This window comes from Triticum dicoccoides, chromosome 2B, assembly GCF_002162155.2.
Source record: "Triticum dicoccoides isolate Atlit2015 ecotype Zavitan chromosome 2B, WEW_v2.0, whole genome shotgun sequence".
Taxonomy (NCBI): Eukaryota; Viridiplantae; Streptophyta; class Magnoliopsida; order Poales; family Poaceae; genus Triticum; species Triticum dicoccoides.
The window spans coordinates 530465084-530486755 of NC_041383.1; the positions used below are offsets into that span (position 1 = coordinate 530465084).

The 21672-nt window shown below is 46.4% G+C and overlaps 4 protein-coding genes across 8 annotated transcripts; 1 reads left to right on the top strand and 3 right to left on the bottom strand.

Moving 5' to 3' along the window:
• The first annotated feature begins 222 nt into the window (after positions 1-222).
• On the top strand, positions 223-5933 carry LOC119364658 (protein STICHEL-like 2). 4 transcript variants are annotated; one of them, XR_005175032.1, is made up of 9 exons: positions 223-508; positions 1390-3028; positions 3105-3324; positions 3575-3763; positions 3924-4124; positions 4213-4915; positions 5077-5149; positions 5412-5472; positions 5582-5933. XR_005175032.1 is itself a non-coding variant. In XM_037630145.1 (9 exons), exons 2-7 carry the CDS (start codon positions 1487-1489, stop codon positions 5144-5146), a joined length of 2925 nt encoding a protein of 974 aa, XP_037486042.1. In that variant the 5' UTR covers positions 223-508; positions 1390-1486; the 3' UTR covers positions 5147-5149; positions 5449-5472; positions 5582-5933. The 4 variants fall into 4 exon arrangements, 3 of the variants coding, with proteins under 3 accessions (XP_037486042.1, XP_037486040.1, XP_037486041.1); XM_037630145.1 differs by having other exon boundaries at positions 5449-5472; XM_037630143.1 differs by lacking the exon at positions 5412-5472 and having other exon boundaries at positions 224-508.
• Positions 5934-8032: 2099 nt separating this feature from the next.
• On the bottom strand, positions 8033-11278 carry LOC119367959 (E3 ubiquitin-protein ligase HERC2-like). Its single transcript, XM_037633332.1, has 6 exons — positions 11121-11278; positions 9964-10212; positions 9507-9856; positions 9028-9432; positions 8558-8918; positions 8033-8466 (listed from the first exon to the last, which is right to left on the bottom strand). The coding sequence occupies exons 2-6, from the start codon at positions 10201-10203 to the stop codon at positions 8200-8202; spliced, it is 1623 nt and encodes a 540-aa protein (XP_037489229.1). The 5' UTR covers positions 10204-10212; positions 11121-11278; the 3' UTR covers positions 8033-8199.
• Positions 11279-14326: 3048 nt separating this feature from the next.
• LOC119364661 (zealexin A1 synthase-like) lies at positions 14327-16415 on the bottom strand. The gene is made up of 2 exons (XM_037630148.1): positions 15447-16415; positions 14327-15194 (listed from the first exon to the last, which is right to left on the bottom strand). The coding sequence occupies exons 1-2, from the start codon at positions 16335-16337 to the stop codon at positions 14565-14567; spliced, it is 1521 nt and encodes a 506-aa protein (XP_037486045.1). The 5' UTR covers positions 16338-16415; the 3' UTR covers positions 14327-14564.
• Positions 16416-17246: 831 nt separating this feature from the next.
• On the bottom strand, positions 17247-21666 carry LOC119364659 (MA3 DOMAIN-CONTAINING TRANSLATION REGULATORY FACTOR 1-like). Of its 2 annotated transcripts, none has more exons than XM_037630147.1 (4): positions 21624-21666; positions 21327-21492; positions 19339-19430; positions 17247-19246 (listed from the first exon to the last, which is right to left on the bottom strand). In XM_037630147.1, the coding sequence occupies exons 2-4, from the start codon at positions 21463-21465 to the stop codon at positions 17483-17485; spliced, it is 1995 nt and encodes a 664-aa protein (XP_037486044.1). In that variant the 5' UTR covers positions 21466-21492; positions 21624-21666; the 3' UTR covers positions 17247-17482. The 2 variants fall into 2 exon arrangements, with proteins under 2 accessions (XP_037486044.1, XP_037486043.1); XM_037630146.1 differs by having other exon boundaries at positions 19339-19433.
• Between the last annotated feature and the right edge of the window lie 6 nt (positions 21667-21672).

Here is a 21672-nt window from a genome sequence, read left to right on the forward strand (position 1 = left end):
CCTTTCTCTCTCCCCCTTCCCCCCGCAAGTGCACTGCAAGGCTGCGACACCGCCCTCCGCCGTGGAGCCAAACCACGGAAACGCCATCGGCATCGCCTCGGCGCCGGCACCGAGGCAGTCAGGCAGGGCAGGACCCCCGACGGCCCAGTGCCCCACACCACACCCATGGCCACGGCCACGGCCACGGACACCATCACAGCGACCGCTGCGACGCAGCATTTCTTTAACCCCTCAACCTGAGCCTTTTCTTGGCCATTCTGCCACTGAGCACGTGACCACGCTGCCCGTTGCTCACGCCTTCCATGTCTCCCTCTCTCTCCTACAGCTGCGCTCTGCGGAGCTAAAGCTAATTGTACTCGCAGCGTGCCAGAGGAGCTCACTCGCGTCGAGACCTGCCTGTTTTTTCTTGCCGTGCGGGTGCGGTCACCGCCGCCGCCGCCGCCGTGCTCCGTGCCGTGTCCGTGATCTGCCATCCAGCCGTGCATGCGCCGAGGCTTCGACCCCTGCGGTGAGAGGCCATTATTCCTTTCTTTCCCTGTCACCCCTGGTCCTCACGAGAGCGCCTCCCCGTTACTGTCCGCTCCTGCTCTTGTGAGTGCCTTCCTTTTGTTCTTCCATCTCGCTCTGGATCTTGCGGTTCTTGCAATGCGGTCGATGGCCAAGGGGATAATGCAGCCGAGGGTCTGCTCTTGGCTTCAGCTCGGCTTCTTCGCATCTTCTCTACTTTATTACATCTTGTGTGTGTGTATGACAGGAGGACTATGTGCTCTGTGATATTTGCGCGATACAAAACTAACTAGGTGTTCGTCGGATTTTATTTACTTTTAGAAATGGAGGTGTTTGTTGGATGGGGAATGGGTCCGAGTGGGGCCAAGATTTGGCCCATTTTTGTAGTCCCAGATGCATGCTTCCATTGCTCTGGATTTGATTTTCGTGATTGCTACTTGTACATACAGATACGGTTGGGTGGCGAGCTCGGCCAAGATTAGATTCGACCTTTTTTGGCTTCTGTTTTCTCCACATTCTTTCTTTTTGCTGTCATGTTTGTTAGAAGAGCAGAGGATGTGCGTGTTATTCGTACTGCTTTTTTACTTTATGTTCTTTCAGTGAATAGAAGAAGTGACGGCCGATTCTTCGGTCCATTTTATTTCGCTTGGTAGCTGAACAGAGCATTTTCGGGTTTAACTGTTGTAGGGCTTCGTACATGTCTCTCGATTTATCTTTGGGAACACGAAAATGTCAATATCCATTTATTACTTCTCGAAGATGCTTTTGCACTGTAGGGTTGAGCAATGATTAAGGCATCTCATTGTTACCTTTGCATGGAGAAATCAAAATAAACTTTATAATCTCAGCGTTTTTACGGTTCTTGTTTCTGAATTACTTCAGGTTCCGGCGACGCCGTTGTAATGGAAGCAGCCACATTCAAGGAGATAGCCAGAACTGAACTATAATCAGATACTGTTGCTGTGCAAGACATACTCAAATGACTGACATGAGGCGCCACTCGGTCTCCGTGGACGTCCCACTGTCAAGAACCCTGGTGCAGCTCAAGCGAGTGAGGTCGCTGCGGGATCCAGCAACAAACTCTATGAGCAAGTATGCATCTCCTTCTGACAGTATGATCTGGGAGACTGCTTCTAGCAATGGAGCGATGATGGAAGGAAGCAGGTCAGCACACCATCATTTGATTGAGGAGGATGTGGATTTGGAAGCCGAAGCTACAATGGGGTCAGAGCGAAGCTTCCGGGCACCAAATGCAAGAACTGCATCTTACAGGAAATCTTCAGTTGTCAGGATCAGAGGCTTAAACCCACCAAGAAACAAGCAAGTTCATCGTGTCCGCGGAGATGGTCACAGGAAATCAGTGGATTCTAACCACTCTAATCATAGCTCTCTTAGGCAGTTGGCAAACAATATAGTAACCAACGTGGTGGAGGAGAAGGAAGAGGAGGAGGTGAATTCCTATGAACGGGTGTTGCCAGAGAAGAGCGAGGAAGAAGTGAAAAGGCGTTCCAAATTCAAGGGCAAGTCTTCTGCTGCAATGAGCCGCGTTGGCAGCCCTTGTATGTCTGCCAGTGAAGCGCGCTCAGTTGGGTCCAGAAGAAGCACAGTAGGGCATGGAACTGAGGACACACAAGTGAGGTCGAATGATGTTGTAGGACCAAACTTCAGTGGATGTGGTATAAGCTACTGCTGGTCAGGAGCATCAAAGTACCGCGATCTTTATTCCGATAGTGATGGTCCAGAGCAACCTCTCCTATCCCCAGAGGGGACTGAGGTACCGTTCCAAGAAAATGTACCATACACTGAGACACCAAGGTGTTTAAGCCAAAAATTTCGCCCTCGATCCTTCAGTGAACTGATTGGCCTCAATGTGGTTGCTCAGTCCCTCTTGTATTCCTCTTGCAAAGGGAAGATTGCTCCAATGTACTTGTTCCATGGCCCCCGGGGTACAGGCAAGACGTCTACGGCACGCATTTTTGCTGCTGCTCTAAATTGCCTCTCTCTTGAAGAGCAAAGGCCATGTGGGTTCTGTAAAGAGTGTGTTATTCTCTTCTCTGGGAGGAGCAGAGATGTAAAAGAAATTGATGCAGCAAAAATGGATCGCTTGGGTCGCGTAAAGGCACTTCTCAAGAGCGCATCTCTTGTCCCATACTCGTCACGCTTCAAGGTTTTCATAGTTGATGAATGCCATCTGTTGCTAGAAGATGCCTGGTCGGCAATAGTGAAGAGTCTTGATGAGCCATACCGGCATGCTGTCTACATTATGATTACTTCTGATCTAGATAGCTTGCCTCGCACTTCCGTCACACATTGCCAGAAGTTCCATTTTCCAAAGATAAAGGTTGCAGATATTGTCAACAGGTTGGAGAGAATCTGCGTAGATGAGGGGTTAGAATTTGACCATGATGCGTTGCACTTCATTGCTGCAAAGTCTAATGGTTCTCTTAGAGACGCTGAAATAATGCTGGATCAACTTAGTTTGCTTGGGAAGAGGGTCACAATTTCTCTTGTGCATGAACTTGTGAGTAGTACTACCTTTAGTAATTACTATTGCCAGTTATACAGTATAATAATGTTTCTACATTTGTTATTTGCAGGTAGGATTGGTGTCTGATGATGAGTTGATTGAGTTGCTTGATCTAGCACTGTCATCGGACACAACCAACACGGTTAGACGAGCTCGGGAACTTATGGCGTCGTCGGTTGATCCTCTGCAGCTGGTCTCTCAGCTGGCAAACCTTATTATGGACATTCTCTCAGGACGATGTCAATCCGCGGTCACTGAAGTCAGCAAAAGTTTCTTGGGAAGATATGCGTGTATGTATTCTTTCCTTGAATGGATTTTTCTACTTTCACATATTATCATTAACGACTGCAGGCTCAATGCATCAATGATAATGTGGAGTGTTTTGTGTTATCATTTTTTTACCCTCTATATTGTCAAATCAGTAATGGTATGGCATGTTCTGATAACCAGTGCATTTGGAACTATGAAAAGTTTGCTATCCACATACCCTTCTGTCCCACTAAATTTCTTTACCCTTACTATTTTCCAATGATCTTGCAGTGGCAGATGTTGGTATAGAGAAACTAAGACATGCACTGAAAATACTGTCAGAAGCTGAAAAACAGTTGAGGACATCAAGAAATAAGGCAACTTGGGTTACTGTTGCACTTTTGCAGTTTGGCAGCTCTGAATCTGACATAGTAGCAGAAACAAATGACATGCATGCACGCTCAGCAACAGGATATACAGGTAATCACACTCAAATATATTACTCCCTCCGATCCATATTAATTGTCGCTGATTTAGTACAACTTTGTACTAAATCAGTGACAATTATGTGGATCTGAGGGAGTATGTGTACTGGTGCCTGTACAGAATGATAGTATAATATTTCTGATGTTATGTGCAGATGACTGGGTATCCAAGGTAAACTCAAGCTCCAATTTCTGCGATGCGTGTAACAGCAACAAGTCCAACTGTTCTGAGAGACACTGTAGACGGCTTAAGCTTGAAAACATCTGGAGGAGAGCCACTGGGAAGTGTCAATCAAGATCAGCCAGAAGTTTCCTCAAGAAAGAAGGAATCCTATCATCAGTCCATGTTACCGAAGGTAATTCACGCGTGCCATTTTTTTCTTTGATTTTGGCCTTCTCGTAGGTTTGTGCTGATTATGACACACTAAATGCGAACATTTGCAGAGGTGGCTATAGCTGAAGTTGGATTTAGTCACCCGGATCACCTATCAAGGGCAGAGAAAATGCAAAGCCTGATACAAGGAGTACTGCAGCACGTTCTCGGGTTCAATGTGGAGATCAGATTCAAACTTGTCCCGTGTGCTGCGAGGAAAGATGCAAGGTCGAAGAGACACTCATTCAGCCTGCTCGGCTGCTCGGGACGAAAGCAAGAGCTGTCAGATTCCACAGTGACAGATGAGGATGAACCTGTGAGGCATGGAGCAAGAGAAACACCTCTGAAAGGCTACTCCTCTAGTCAGCAGCCATCGCCATTCATTGTGCAACGTGTTGATTCTAAGCCAACAGTTCATGGCTCCGAGGACGATGCCCGGAGCACCTTGACATCAAACAGATCCATGACTGATGACCTGACAAGGACATGTAGGTCGGAGGCTAACTACTCCAAGGGCGCAAGTGAGCAGGGTCGTTTCGACAGCATCCAGGAGCCCGACCTTCAGCCGAATTGCTTCTCACGAACATTGAAGCTTCAAAAGAGGTTCTTCTCGTCGGATGCAGCACACACAATCTGTTTCAGGATCCAGCCACACAACAAAATGGGTTTCCTACCTAAGAAAGAATTCGATACATATTTCTGCACATATGGGCCCTATGAGCAGTGTCCAAGATCGAATTCGAGAGCTACTTACGGTTCAAGAGATGAGGACTTGTAAGTTATCTGAAAGTCCTTGACATTTCCTAACAGTTTTTTTTTACTTCTCCATTAGTATATGTTCGGCAGGAAACGTTTAGTCAGAGAACTGTATACTCAATCACATTAGTGTCCCCAGATTTTACAGTGCAACACCATACTCATTGTTTCTCCTGCAGGTCCATCAAGACTTCTTCTGGGTTTGGTTCGAACCTGCTCTGCTGGAAGGGCCCTAAACAGTCAATCTAACAGGTACATCGCCCTGTATTTGGCCATGTAGTCGAGGTCTTGCTGCTCCGTTACTAGTGGCCATGTGGTTTCTTGACCACATATCAGCATGTACATGTTTGAGCAGTGCCCCCACCCCCTCTGACTTACGCATATAGTGTTTTGAATCCTCGACATGGTTGTACATTTTAATAAAAAAGGAGCCTTTTGTGTCCTGGTTTTTTTTTCGAATTCCCATGCTCTAAAAGACAAAAAAGTAATGCACCAAACTTGTTTTCTTTCATAGGGCACACAACTGATCGGTTTTACATGAAAATTTACAGGAACATAAAGGCCTCGAACAATTGGCATGTCTAGTTTTTTTTAAATGCGTCGGAAAAATAGTTTGATATGTTCTTTTTTTAGGTTCCACTGCATTCAGCTTTTTTTTTTTATGTTGTGGCCTTTGGAATGCAGAAATGGATGATCAAACAAGATGAGCCAGTCACATAAATTCTGAAAATCAAAATTTTGCCCGAAGCTGGAGAGTTGGCACCTTTGGCAGCAATTTTTTTAGGAGAGTCTGCGGACTGGATTCAGTCTAAATGCATTTGCATCGAGGGAGTTCTTGCTATTTGTAAAACAAATGATGAAACTTGTTGTCTGTAGGCCGCATTTAGTCAGATTTTTTAGCTAAGCAGATTTGACAGGAGACCTGGAGAGGCTGTTTCCACTTCTTGTATGAAAGAACTAAATAATGCTAGTGATGATTTGTACAGCATGCTGATGATACATCCAAGTTTTCTAAATTTGAACAACTTTTTTAGCAGAAGCGGGAAATGAAGCAAGCGCATCAAACAAGCCACTCTATACCTGAAATGTCTTGCGAATTGCCTTTTCAAATTCAGTGGTTTTCTGAGATACTATTTTACTACACTTTTATCCTTTTTTTCTTCTAAAAAATAAATATTTCAAGCAAGCCACCTGTCAAAGATATCTTTAGGGACGTAACATGAAGAATGAACAGTTACCATTTGAAGAGCAAGCCCAAACAAACACACCTTTAGGTTCATCCAGTGTGTCTCGCGCCTGGCAGGTCATCCTGGATGGGTGAGGCGGACTGGGATCTGGTGACATGCGGCCCAAATTCAAATTTAAACATTGCGAAAAAATCTGAAAAAAATCATGCATGTTCACAACACATACTAAGATAACCCCTAAAAATTTCAGATTAAAATTCGAAACATACATCGAGAAACAAAAAAGAGAAATCTGTCATGAATAGTTCCCGAACGGTTCTCTGTAGACTATTCACATCTGAGTTTCTCTTTTTTGTTTCTCGATGTATGTTTCGAATTTTGATCTGAAATTTTTAGGGGTTATCTTAGTATGTGCTGTGAACATGCATGATTTTTTTCAGATTTTTTCGCAATGTTTAAATTTAAATTTGGGCCGCATGTCACCGTGCATGTCACCGTAGCGCATGTCACCTGATCCCAGTCCGGGTGAGGCAGTTGCATCAGGCGGACGGGTCTAAACCTGGATGTACCGCCACAACACCGCGGGTAAGAGCATCTCCAACAACAACAGATGATGTAAAATAGGGCAGCTGCTCAAAAAACCGTATTTAGGGCATTTGGACCCAAAAATCATCCTCGCCGCCGCGACCGAAGCAGCTCCTGTGGTGGTTTTCGCCTCTTCGGCCGTCACCACCAAGCGAAAGCTTCCGCTGTCCGCCGGCAAGTTTTTGCGGCTCCACGAGCCGCCGTAGCTGTTGGAGGGGATGCGTCGGGCACGTCGTCCCTCCCAAGAGCAAGCCCTCACCCCTCGCCCATCTTTGGCCGCAGACTGGCCTCCCACTATCTGCGGGTAGATGCGGGAGCAAATTTGCGGGTCAGCATTGGAGATGCCCATAGAACTATCGTCGGTGGAGGCCACCTCTTCCGGGCAGACACCGACAACCCTATGGGGGGCCCTGACTACGCCTACTGATGCGAGCCAGGCGGCAGGAACAACCATGGATGCCCAAGCTTTAGCTTTGACCGGGCACACAAACGACACAAACAACAACGACGGTCAAATCGTCTCTCTAGCCATGAAATGTGCAGGCCCTTGCCATGATACGAATGGAAAGAGCCTGTAAAAATGTGGGTGGGCATGGGCAATTCGGGCAACCCTTGCGACCAGACGGACCTTGATTTATTCTATGCTTCCACCGTCATCACCATCGGCAATGGGGCTCGGGCTCTGTTTTGGGGCTCCCCTTGGCTCAATGCCAACCAACATTGCCCTGTTTGTTTATGAGGCCTCCACTAGGAAGTGCAAGGCGCATGAGGCCATGGAGGATGAGGGGGCTATCAAAAATTAACTCCCGTCACATTGGTCCTTCGACAACATTTGTTAGGTCATTCCTCTTTGTGATATTTTGTGTTGACGTCCATCTTAACACTCACACTGAGGATGACATCACTTGGAAGCATACGACTTTTGGGCATTACTCGGCGGCCTCCGCTTATATAAGGCGCATTCCTTATGCCATCAGATCTGTCATGACTGCTGCGGTGTGGAAGGCTTGGGTGCTCCCTAACTGATTTTTTTGCTCGTTTGTCCATCCAAAATCGCATTTGGACCGGCGACAGACTGGCCAAGCAAGGGTGGCTAAATTGCGATTTCTGTCCGCTTTGCAAGCGTGAGATCAAAAGCGTTGACCACCTTTTCTTCAAGTGCCGGTTCATGCTCCATCTTTGGGATATGATCCAGGAATGGCCCCAACTGCATATTAGGCATTTGAAGAGTAACGACCTTTTTACTGTAATGGGAGACTATGTAACAAACTCTTTTCCTTCTTTTAATTGATGGATGAGGCAAATTTTTTGCCTTCGTTTTAAAAAAAAGTGTATGAAGAATGAAGAGCTAAGCAGTTGAGATTTCGGTTCAGTTTAAAACCCATAATTCATGGCATCATCGCATATCTGTCCGCTACTCAAAAGTAACCAACCAAGGGTCCAAACACTTAACTAAATTTACGATCTAAAAAAAGGGTTTTTTCTTTCTCTCCCTATACAGTATGAAGTTTCAGGCAGATGCAGGAGGAACTAGGCGAGATCGACGTCAACCTGGAGAGGGGGCATAGCTTCTTTGCCCTCGGCAAGCTTGATGCCAAGCTGACCCGAGCCACCTCCTCCAAACGCGTACACCTTGCCGGATTCGGTGAGGGCAACCGTATGAGACACCCCTGTACTTCTGTTGTGCCAATCATAGGCATTCGTCGGGCTGATCTGCACAAACCTTTCGTTTAGCCCGGTGAGTGAGGCGACCAACTTGGGAGACAGGACACCCTGATTCTCCTCCTCGTCCTCGTCCTGAAACCAAGAGCGATCACATATACATTTCAGTACTTTGGCAAAAATGAATAGTTGGGTGCTACAAGTTTACACGATTCATTCGTCGCACCTGCAAGCCTAGGTTGTAGGCTCCCTTCCACCCAAAGGAGTAGACATCACCATTATCCGTCATGACAAAGGTGCAGTACTGGCCAGCTGAAACGTGGACAGCATTGGAGATTTCCACCGCCATCGGGAGGGTCGCGCATTCTTCGGCGTATCCATGTCCTAGGCAGCCTTGGAAACCCCATCCCCAGGTGAGCACGCGGCCGTCGCTGCTCAGGACCGCTGCGTGCCAAGCACCGGCTGAGATTGACACTGGCCTTGCGTTGATTCCCTCGAAGTGTGATATCAGCTGAGGGACGCCCTCGCTGTTCTTGTCCCCATGCCCAAGCTTGCCTCCTTGACCACAGCCCACAGAGTACACCGACCTGCATATATAGCAAATATAAGAGACATCAAGAATGGTTGTTCAATTATATTTGAATGGACATGCAATTGGATAAGAAAAGCATAGAGACCATAGGAGCAAATGCTTACATTCCGGTGGGCTGGTAGGCTAACACAAGGAGGTAACAATTGCCGGCAGCAATCTGCGCAACAGGTACATTCTCAAGAGGCCCAGAGAGAAGACGAGGCTCGACATCGGCGGAATCTGTATTATGGCCTAGCCTCTCCTCGTGGCCCCAGGAGAAAGTATAAACCCGACCCTCTCTGGACAGAACCGCCGAGAAGAAGCCTCCTATAGTTGCTTGCACTACAAAGATGCCCTTCAGTGACTCCACTACCTTGGGACTGTTAACGTAGTCAGTAGCAGGCATTCCATTCAAGCTATACCCCCCAAAGGTGTCGATTCCAAATACGTAGACACTTCCCGTGTCGCTCACAAGCATTGTTCGACTCGATCCAACCGCGGCATGCGTGATCCTGGTGCCTTGCAGAGACCTACAAATGCAGCAACCGTTTGTTACATCGGCAGACACGATTCCCAAAATTCAACCAAATCAATGTACTCTTACCTGATAAGGCATGGCTTGAACTTGTCTTCTGTGTCCCCAAGGCCAAGCTGGCCCGAGGAATTCATGCCAAATGAGTATACGGCCCCACTTGCGGTGACCACAATGCTGTGGCCTGGTCCAGCATTGACCTGAGATTTCCCGCAGCGGCAATTCTTCTCGCCGACCAAAATGTATCCAAGAACAAGCTTCCAAGAGCCCCCGCACCGTTGCTTCAGCCACTCCTTCTCTTCCGGTTTCATTAGGTTAAACATGGGCCTATGCTGGCACATGTCGAATGCTGCAAGTTCTGGAAGTGATAATTCCAAGTCTGGTGGGAACTTTGCGGGGTTTCTGAAGAATTTACATGTAGCCTGAAACAGCAAAACATCTCCACATCATTGTGTCATGACAATAATTCATAACCAGCATTTTAAGACTCAAAAGTCGTGAGAACTAAGAATGCAATTGTACAACTTGCCTCCAAAGCAGCAAGATCTTTAGGATCCAGGTCAGAGGATGAGAGCACATGGAGGAGAATGGATGGGCTCGCGGTTAGGGGGAATTGCCCTACGGCTTCTTCTCCAGAGAAATGGCGCTTCATAAGTTCAGCTTCTGGATCCGGCGAGGGAGAACGCGGGGCAGCAGCATCATTCACTATGTTGTGGAATTCTATAACCAGGGCGGCGTTGCTTGCTGTAGTATCCATTGGGCACTCCATGATCTGCAGCTATTGAGAGAAAAAAGTATATGTATTTTTAGTAAATCGTGCATACTGAGTTGTCAAATGGCTATAAATGTATGAACCCAGGGTCCTTGCAACCAAGGCAACCCCATTCTTGCAGAGGAAGTAACTAAGCAATGCATTGTTTTTTTTAATTCTTGTAGAGAAGGCCAATCAGTCAGATCACACATTGTATATTTTGTTAATAGTACAAAACAGTAACCTATTATATACTACTCCCTCCGTTCCAAAATAGATGACCCAACTTTGTACTAAATTTATACCAAAGTTAGTACAAAATTGAGTCATCTATTTTGGAACGGAGGGAGTACATGGTAATGTAACTCATGCTGCAACTTCTATATTGAAGACATTATAATAATTACATGATGGTCATAGAGTATGAATGGAGAGATGTGATCCTAAGTCCGAGCAATTCTGAAGATGAAATTGGTTACGACGGACCCACACACCCCTCTGATCTTACAGGTCTATGGTCAACCAATCAATTATATAGATGCATCCCCGATCAAGGATCAGTCAGCAGCAGCATACTGTACTACGCACTCAACCAACAAAGGAACAAGCAAAAAAAAAAACAGACGATCCACATGTTCGCCAATCACAATCCGATCAAGGTCAAGATCACAAAGTGGAGGCCTCCACATATGTACTGCAGTGCCGACATCCATCGCCTAAAACCCCCAACTCCACACTGCGCCCGCAGTCTCCAACCAAGAACTGACGAACAAAAACTAACGCAGAATTTTCATGAACAAAAACGGAAGATCCTTCCTTTTCTACCCTTCCCTACACGAAGACAATGGACCGAAACTGATCTGATAACCACCCCCGTCTACCAAACCTTCCCGATCCCACGAACTCCACCCCAAAAAGACCCCGGACGGAGATACCTGAATAGATTGCAAGGTCAGGGGTGCTGGGATCACATGGAATTTCGGCAAGGCGAAGCCCGATCGGGCGGGGGCTGTGTGATCGAACTGCCGCGGCCCCCGGGTTTATGTGATCTTGGCAATGTGGCAGAAGTTGGGTTTTGGGGGATGGAGGAGAAAGTTTCCAGGGAATTGAGAGAGAGAGAGAGAATTGGAAAACCACCATCCCGTATATATACGCATGCAGGTTGGGGGCGCCACATCAGCAAATGCGGCCTCCTCGCCCTGGATTCTCTGCGTCGATCCTAACAGACCCCCTCACGTGTTTTTAATTTTTTTTTTAAGTACAAACCCCCTATCTTGTTGGGATGGTAGTCACAGGGTAAGAAATCCTTTAAAATCCGCAGTGGTGACATAAAACCCCACCTTTGCACGGCAGTGCATCGCTCCATTCTTTTCTTTTTGTTTGGAATGTTATATATCTGTATGGAGTGCGGGAGCCCAAAAGTGCAAGGACCCTGATAAGTGTCACATGTGAGGCACGAATACATGGCAACTCCGAACGTTTTTCATGACAAGTTTAGTGACACAAAGAATGACAACTTTAGTTCATCCGCCAAAAAAAAAACTTTTAGTTGTAAAAAAAGTCAGGCCGGATTGCTCCATGCCACACGTGCAGCACTTACACTAGTAGAAAACGGAGCTTTAAAACCGGTTTGTAAGGGCCTTTAGTGCCGGTTATGGAACCGGCACTAAAGTGTGGGCAGTAAAGGCCCCCCCCCTTTAGTACCGGTTCGGCACGAACCGGCGCTAAAGTGCCACCACGTGGCGTGAGCTCGCGCCCTAGTATGGTGTTACCAACCGGTACTAAAGGTTTTTTTTTTGAATTGTTTTTTTGAAAATTTTGAAAAAAAAATTGATTTTTTTTCTATTTTTAATTTTTCTGAATTATTTGATGATTTAGTCTCTAATCACCTCTCTTAACTGCTCAAGTGTGGATCACTCATTCCAAATCATCTAACTTCCCAACTGGTCACCCATCCCTCTCAGTACTCCAGCTCGAGCACGCTTAACTTTCGGGTTCTATTCTCCTTCGTTTCCGAGTCTGCACTTATTGTTTTCTTGACAATAGTAAGATGTCAATCCTATTAACCCTCAAGAGTTTAGCTTGAGCATGAAGTCACACATTTCACCGTTTGAGTTTGAAACTATTATTCTAAAAAAACAGTAATTATTTAGTAACGCTAATATTTCTTGAATAAGTTTGACCATAGTTTGACCAAAATTCAAAAAATTGAAATAATTATTTAGTTACACTAATATTCTTGAATAATTATGTAGTAACATTAATACTTCTTGAATAAGTAGTTTGACCAAATTTAACCAATTTTTTTAAAAAAAACTGAAATTTGACCATATCTTTTTTTCCTTTTCGAATTTGAGGATTCTAAAAAATTCCAAACAAGCCGCAGGCTGTCTCCATTGGATGCGGATTTTCGTGCTGAATTTTTTGATATATTATACGTTTTTTTCCGACATCGTATGCAAAAGTTATAGCCGTTTTACATTTTCCCTACACTTTTTGCAAAACATGTCCAAATTTAAGTTTTCAAATTTTTCTAACTAGTAGATATAGTAATATAACTACCTCTCGAAGGATTTTATTTTTTGAAGTTTTTATCATTTTCTTTTGATTTTTCAAAACTGAAATGGCGATACAAGGGGGGGTAGAGTTTGAAAATTGCCCCCTTTAGTACCGGTTCGTGGCACGAACCGGTACTAAAGGCTTGTCCCCTTTAGTACCGGTTTGTGGCACGAACCGGTACTATAGGTTAGACCTTTAGTACCGGTTGGTAACACAAACCGGTACTAAAGAGGCTCGTGGGGACCCGGCCTGACGCCAGCCTGCCACTACCCCTTTAGTACCGGTTCGTGGCACGAACCGGTACTAAAGGCTCAACACGAACCGGTACTATTGATCGCAGCCACGAACCGGCACTATTGATCACATTAGTGTCGGTTTTTTTACAAACCGGCACTAATGTGCTTCACATTTGACCCTTTTTCTACTAGTGTTACCATTTGTGAAGAGCAATTGCTTGGCAGAGATATCACCATCACAAAAGATACAAATAGGAGCACAAAGAAACATCAGGCATGGCTAGGCGGATGTTGTCGATGTCGAGATTGTCGATGCGAGCGGCACGAACGTTGTCGAGGAGCCCATAGTATGGCACCTCGTGAAAGAGCGCACCCTTCCTAGACATGAAACTTGCTGCGCGGAGCATGTGGAGGAACGAAGCACAAGAGGTAGGGTCGGGATTGACAAAGTGCTTGCCGCGTCCCCGACGTTCCAACATGGGTCCAATATGGCCCGAGCATGGTTCTCTAGACCGTTTCTATGAGCATATTAATCGTCATCTGCAACATATGTCCATTGATCTGGCTGTGTACAAGACTTTCGTCTGGTTGTCGCCTTCGATGGAAACTCAACGTTTGAGTTGAATAAAGCAAACCTCTCGCCCCGTGGAAAGTCAGGAGGCTAGCCCTGGAATGAAGATATAGTGGGGACTTTTCTAAAAAACCTTCGTTTACGGTTTGTAATTAGTTAGGTGCAACAGGGGCTGATGATCCTTCACTTGCACATTGATGTCTATGTGCCCGTGCGGCCAGCCCCTAACTGCACCACTTGGCTGTGTGGGGCTCATAGGACTCCTTCAAGTCGGGCCAGATGCCTAATAGCCTTTGACCTAAAAAAAATGTATTTTTTCTTAAATTTTTAGCTCTGTAAAATTATTTTTTCTGAATTTTTTTTGCAGAAAACAACACTTGAGTCCCTTTCTTCTGCATATATTTGGTGGCCATCTAGAACGCATTAGTGCCAAATATCTGGTGGCGATCTAGAACGTATCAGTGCCAAATATCTGGTGGTGATCTAGAACTTTGGCTAATGCCAATTTTTCTTGGTGCCCCTTGAGTCCATTTCTTCTGCATATATTTGGTGGCCATAGTTAGCTAGCCCGGTTGAGTCCCTTTCTTTTGCATATATCCCAAAACTTGATAGATGTCAAAGTAGTATATTTAGCCCAATAGAAACCAACACACATATTCGACACAGTTGCAACACAGAAAATGGCACGTGTACCGGAGACAATGAGAATGGATAAAGGAGAACAATTTAAAATTGTTATAACAAAAGTTAATATTTTAAAAGGTAAGTCGACTACTTAAAAAATACAAGCCAATAATATTTACTTAGAATCACATTGATGGTGTCATCTTCAAAATTGGCCAGAGGGAGATACATAGTAGATGTTGGCATGCTTTCCCAGTTGAAATTTAATTTCTGCCAATGGTTCCACTATTTTGGCATGTAATCTGGCACAACAAGCTATTCCATGTGCTCTTATTCTAATGTATGCATAAAGGTACAATGCAACACATATGAACATCTACTTCTTGGATCTATATATGTGTAGCCTTGGAGCATACGTGTGGAATAGCCTTGAGCAGTAGGTCAGTCCTTCTACGGACAGTGAACCCGAATTTCTCAGACATATCTAGTGATACTGAGTTGGCATTGTCAGGAAGCATCCAGTCAAAGTGATAGAGAAAGTTTACCAAGGTAATCTCCAAAACTGATGATGCGAATGCTATTCCAGGGCATTGTCGTCGCCCACCTCCGAAAGGAGTGAATTCAAAACTTGTCCCGTTATAATCCACATTGTTGTTCTCAAATCTCTCGGGATTAAATTCTTCTGGATTGCTCCAATACTGAGGGTCCCGGGAAATTGCGAAGACATTAATGTATATATTGGTATCTTTAAGGATGTCGTAACCCATAATTTTGCAGTCCTCTCTAGTCTTGCGGGGGAGTAAAGCGGCAGGTGGATGCAATCTAAGAACCTCCTTGATGACCATCTGCATGTAGTGGAGTTCTGCAAGATCGCTATTGCTAATGATAGCTCGGCCTTGACCTAGTACCTCTCGAACCTCTAATTGTGCCTTAGCCATAACTTCAGGATGACTTACGAGTTCTGACATGGCCCACTCCAAAGCAGTTCCTGTAGTCTCTGAAGCAGCCGCAAACATGTCCTGGAGATAATAATGTTGTAACATATATGTATAATTAAATACTATATAAATTGTCAAAACAAACTTGATACGAAGTAGTATTTTTTTATCAACTGTCAGCAAGTCAAAGCCCAAAGTAACAGCAAAAACTATATATACTCCAATACCTTTTTTGTGAGAAACCTAGCTATGATGCTAACTTGCCTCTACATGACGTAGAGGTCACATAGTAGATCCAAACGATTAGAAAATGACAGAAAGGAAAATACTCACCAACAAGACAGTGACTATAATCTCTGTGGTTAGAGGGTATGCCGAGTCCTCCTCCTGCAGCCTGAGCAGCACGTCCAGCAGGTCCTCATCATCGGTGCTGCATGCGCCATGACCGGCCGCTCGCGCCGCCTTGCGCTCGTCAAGGATCTCGGTGATGATGTGCTCAATGAGGTCCCGGATCCTCTTTATGCGGCGCTCGCCATTGCTGAGCCCCCGCACCAGCCGGGACGACGGGAAGAGGTCGACCAGGCAGAAGCCCCCCAGCAGGTCCATGATTTGGTCCATGGCGCAGAGGAACTCCTCCTGCCGTGCGAACTTGCCGCCGAACGCCGCCCGCGCCACCACGTTGTTGCCAAGCGCCGCAAACATCTCGCTGAGGTTGGCGGCGGCGCCCGCGTCCGTGGCCGTGATGATGGAGCGGAGGAGGCCGCCCACCTCCTCGGCCCTGATGCACTCCATGCGCTTCACCTGCTTGGAGCTGAGGAGCTCCACGATGCAGACCTTGCGCATCTGGCGCCAGTGGTCGCCGTAGGGGGCGAAGATGATGCCCTTGCCGCCGAAGCCCATGATCTCCTGCAGCTCGGTGGTCTGCCGGTTCGAGAAGGCGACGTCGTTGGTCTTCATTACCTCCGCCACCGCCTCGGCGCTGGAGACCACCACCGTGGGGACCTCGCCTAGCTTGAGGAGCATCAGTGGCCCATGCCGGCGACACAGATCAGTGATGGTGCGGTGAGGGAGCGTGCCGAGGATGACGTGGTGGAGGCTGCCGATGATCGGGAGAGTCCATGGCCCGGGAGGCAGGTGCTTGTTGGGCTTGCCCTTGCCGCCGGAGAACCAAAGGGCCAGTAACGTGGATAGGGCTATGAAACATAAGGTTAACCAACCCTCCATGGCAGGCAGCTTATTTGCGAGTGGTCAGTTCGTCGACAGCTGAGACGGATATATAGCCGGGTTAGGTGTAGGCGGAACATGGCGGAAGCCGCCGGCCTTAGCCGCCACCCAGGATGAGTATGGGTAGTAGCCCCCGTCACGTTATAACAGAAATTGGCATCACAGGAGAACAGTGAAGAAAACAACAAACACATCACACTGAGAATTGACCAAGATAACAAAGCATCACGTGTATTGCCAAAAGTGATGGGCATAATATGTCTCCCTCTCAAGTGCCTTGCCGTGAACGAGTATTCCGCTGGAGAAAGATAGGATGAGCAGGTCTGCCCTAATACCCACGCATGGCCAGACGGGATGCATCCAATCAAAGTTGCAATTAATTGTTTTGGGATGAAATTCTAATTAATTACTCCCTCCACCAGAGTATGGGACGAAGGTAGATTATACCCGCCTGGCGCCGCGAAAGATTAGTGGGCTGAAAATGAGAGATGATGGCGCTCTTTGGGATTTTTCTTTTATAAGAACAGAAAAGGAAAACAGATGAGTTGTACCACTGAACTACTATTGAAGATGTTTTTTTAGTCTCCGCACTAAGATGTTTTGAGAGCTCTAGCAAACCATAGCTATGAAAATGTACAAGTACTGCCATACTTAGATGATAATTGCCAACACAGTATTATCTTGAAATCAGGAGGAAGAGGCTCAATACCCACACTAGGGAGGCATCACCGAGGAGGGCGGTGGGAGAGGCTTCGGGAGAGAAGCTTCCGCGGTAGCTTCCATATTGTGAGCTACTCCAATTTGTGTTCTGCCATCTCACCTTGGACAGCCCTATCCCAAGGCCACGAAAACATATAGGAGTATTACTCAAAACGCACAAAGAACTTCAAAAGCAGAAAGGCATGGACAGCAACTTAAAAGCAACTCCACTAGTCCTGAAGCCAAATGGCGTTATTCCTTAAACTCTCCCAAGTCACAGACCAATACACCAACAACCCTATCACACTCCGGTATACCATACCATTTCGGCTCAGAAAAGACTAGGAACAGGAGGAAAGGAAGTTCGGTATGGTGGTAAAGACAGCATGGGTGTACGATATACAGAGGTATATTTCTTCAAGCTCAGCCGTCTATTGGGGAAGAGCTCAGGGCAGGGAGGCGAAGGAAGGTAGCAGCCAGCCGCGCTCTGTCGCGAGCTCCACATAGCCTCTGAACTTCTCCTGCGCGTTCGGGATGTCGAGGGTCAGATCATCGAGGCCTTCCTTGACGCGGGCGAAGCCGTTGGTCATCTGGTTGATGGTTATCAGCCCCTCCCCGGCGCACTCCTGCAGCAGAGCCAATATGCTAGCTTCATTCTGCTTCTCCATCGCCATCACCAGCGCTTTCTTCACCACTTCATGGTTGAAGAAGGGCATCCCAAGGTCACGGATGCACTGGCAGGCCTCCTTCAGGTCGCCGCCGGTGTTGTACTCCTCAAGGAGCTTGGAGATCTTGTCCTTCGCATCTTCCACAGCCCAGCCAGTGCCCCCGCCCCAGCAGCGCAGTATCCTCTCACCAGAATGGCGGGCCGCAAGCAGAGAGCTGGCCATCTGGACAGTTTGACTACCACTGCTGTTTGGGCGCAGCTTGCTACTGATGTCATCCAAATTCAGTGGAAGCAAGACTTCATCGATCACTGCCCTGGCCAGGAAGAGGGCGAGTTCACTAGGAGCATCCACAATGTCGAGGGCAGTGTCTTCTGCTGACTGCAGGAGCATTATGAATCCCTTCATGATATCACCTGCGGAAAATAGTTCCAAGCTGAGTGAAGAAAGAAGTACAGATGCCATCTCCTTCTCCCTGTTCTTCCTGTCCATAGCAAGCGTGATGAGCTTCTTAAGGAAAATGGCGTTGTATTCAGGGGCAGAAAGCTCTTCAAGGCTTCTAATGAGTTCCGGGACGTCATCTGAGAGGAAATACTCCTGAATTATGTGACCAGACTCTTCTTTAAAACGCTTGACCTTTTCACTGCTTGCATTCCACATATCTTCATCAGGGGCAGCAGATTTACAGAATGAAGCATCAAGCCACCCTTCAGACATGGCTGTGGAAAGCAGCTTGTCAAAAAGTGCTTTGGCTGAAGGAACATCAAGGCTCAGGTCATCAACACAGTCAGCAACCCGAGAAAAGCCCTTCGACACTTGATTAGAACTGATCAAACAACCCGTCGTTGATTCCTTCAACAACTTCAGGATTAATGGCTGTGACGACAGATTCTCCATACCAAGGATGAGAGCACGTTTCACAACCTCATGGTGGAAGAATGGAAGGCCCAGCTCCCTTATGCACCTAAAGGCTTCATCTATATCTCCACTCTCAATGTACTCCCTCAGAATATCCTGGATCCTCTTTTTCGCCTCTTCAACAGTAAAGTGTGTGCTCCCACCCCACTTCCGTTCAACTAACTCTGCATGGTGAGGAGCTGACAAGTAGCTCTTCTCAGCAACCTGCAGAACTTCAACGCCTTTTGAAGATTCTGGAAGCAATGCTCTGGCTCGAGTGAGAAAAACAGGAGGCAATATTTCATCAACAATGGCACGTGCCACAAAAACAGCCAAGACATCAATAGCGTCTGGTATATCCACAGATAGATCTTCTGTTGACTCTAGAAGCATCATAAAACCTTCACTCATCTTGGAGGAGTCCAATAGATCAGCATACAAGGCAGACAGCAGAATTGACGCCATTTCTTTTTCTTTATCATGGCGGTCCATTGCCATGGATATGAGCTTCTTCACAAAGTAATTGTGAAACTGATCGGATCCAAGACTCCTTAGCTCGGAAACTGACAGTTCCACATCTCCTGTACTAAAATACTCCTCAATTACTGGAACCACAAGCTTCCTGTAGTCATCTAATGTAGCAGGAACCTGCATTTGCAGAGAGGCATTGTTAGATTATAACGTTCACATCAACAGAGAACGAAATGTTGGTAATACCATTGAGTGTAGATAGTTCAAACCTTTTTAGTTCCATTAACTAATTTGCCCAACTCTTGGGATGGTAACGGATTTGCATCTCCAAGGTTGTCTTGTTCAATTTTCCCACCAACATCTTCTGAAAGCAGCATTGACAGAGTTACAACAACATCCGTAGGAACTATGAAGAATAAGATAGTATTTCCAAAAAAATAACCCAATGCTAAATCTACGCAGAAGTAACAGTAGAAAAGAACTAAATATTGTCCTCTCATTCAACTGTGGAAGCAAGCAAACTTCTACATCTTTAGATGTCCGCAGTTAATATCACAAAAGCGGACATATGACGTATGGAAATGGAAAATTATCGTTGGTACCAAATCACTCCAAAAATGAATTTATTATACACAAGAATAATTGCCTAAACAACAACATCAAGTAAAAAACTGATGACTTGAGAAACAAGCTAAACATACTCATAGCATTCTAGCTATGAAGTATGGATATATGGCGTGAGCTGCTCAACATTTGGCAGTTGACATTTATGGAAAATAATAGTCAGATCCCTCAATTCGAGATCGCATTTGGAGCAGCTTTAAGCTTTGACCACATGCTTTAACATATAGGGAAATAGAAACCAGTAAGAGAAACAAAGGACAGTAACTACACCAGACTATATCAAAACCAACAAATGCATATTCTGCTGAATCCGTGAGGATATTGCGCACTAAAGAATTTATAGCCTTCCAGTCAAGAACAAGCAACCAAAAACTAACAGAAACTGTCACATACGTAAGATTTTAGGAGTTATAAGCGTGAGCTTATAACCCCTCCAGAAGATAACCATAGTACCAACTAACCATGGAGCGCAAAGACAATACTCAGAACAACATACCGAAACCGACAAATCCACTACCAATTGCATGACTGAACCGGACATCAAGCACTGAAGTCCAATAAAATCAACAGGTGTCGTATATCGTTGCTGTCAACTTTAGATAACCATAATACTGAGTTACCGACCAACCATGGAGGGCAAAGACAATACAGATCAACATATCGGAACCGAAAAAATCCACTACCAATTGCATGACCAAACTGGGCAGCAAGCACTGAAGTCCAATAAAAACAAGCGGTGTCGTATATCGTTGCTGTCAACTTTAGATAACCATAATACCGACCAACCATGGAGCGCAAAGACAATACTTAGATCAACATATCGTAACCGACAAATCCACTACCAATTGCAAGACCAAACAAGCAGTGTGTATCATTGCTGCCAACTTTGTCGGCCACCCATACGACATGTCTTATTGGGTTTCAACCCCTTTCGGAGGAAAAAAAATAACACCTATAACTACCAAAAACCGTCGCCTACACACTAAATCATGACTATCGAAATCGACAAATCAACTACCGATTGCAGGACCAAGCTGAGAACTAAACTCCAATGAAAATAAGCAGCGTGTATCGTTGCTGTCACCTTTGTCGGTGACTGCTACGACATTTTTGGTTTTAACCCCTTTCGGCAAAAGAAACGGCCAACTGTAACTAACCAGAAACCGTCGCCTACGTACTCAATCAGGACTCCACAGACATCAAACCGAACAATAATCAAACAGCACCAGCTTCCCGCCACCATGAACTATACTCGATAACGGTCTTCTACCGCTTACAGTGCACTGAAAAACTTCACAAAACATCAAACCATCATCATACTTGGTAACCATTGTACTCCCAAAAGCCATGCTACTCCATCAGGCATGCATAGCAACAGGCAACCCTAGGAACAAGGAACAAAATTCACGCACGTGCATCATCAAATCACCCTCTAGGGGACAGCAGGTCCCCTGTCCCCAGCAATAGCAGAACTGAATATTTACACTCCCTACGATTCTAGCCCCATCTACCAATTCCGAAACCGACTCCCTACTCCTACGGCATAGCATAATCCAGCACTCCTATAACATAATTCAGCAGTATAGACAACGTAGAGGAGTACACAAGGTAGCCGTAGCGAGCTGGCAGTCACCTTTCTTAGCGGTGTGGTGGTGTGGGATGTGGCGGACGGCGATCCCGCCGTCCGCCGGCGCCCGCCCGCCTGTGGCGATGCGCAGATGCCCCTCCGCCAGCATCCTGGTGGGCGACCTCGCGCCGTCCTCCGCCGCCATCTCCCTCTGCCTCCTCCGCGCGCCCTCCTGCACGCACACGCACACGCACACGCACACAGACCCAATCAAATCAGCACAGAGAACCGAGCGCCAGCAAGGGGCCGAATCGAACCAACCGACCCCCGGGGCCGATCGGGGGGAGCTGTTGTCGTGGATACCTGCTGAGATCGGAGGCGGCGGCGGGGCAGCGGCGGAAGCCGGCGAGGC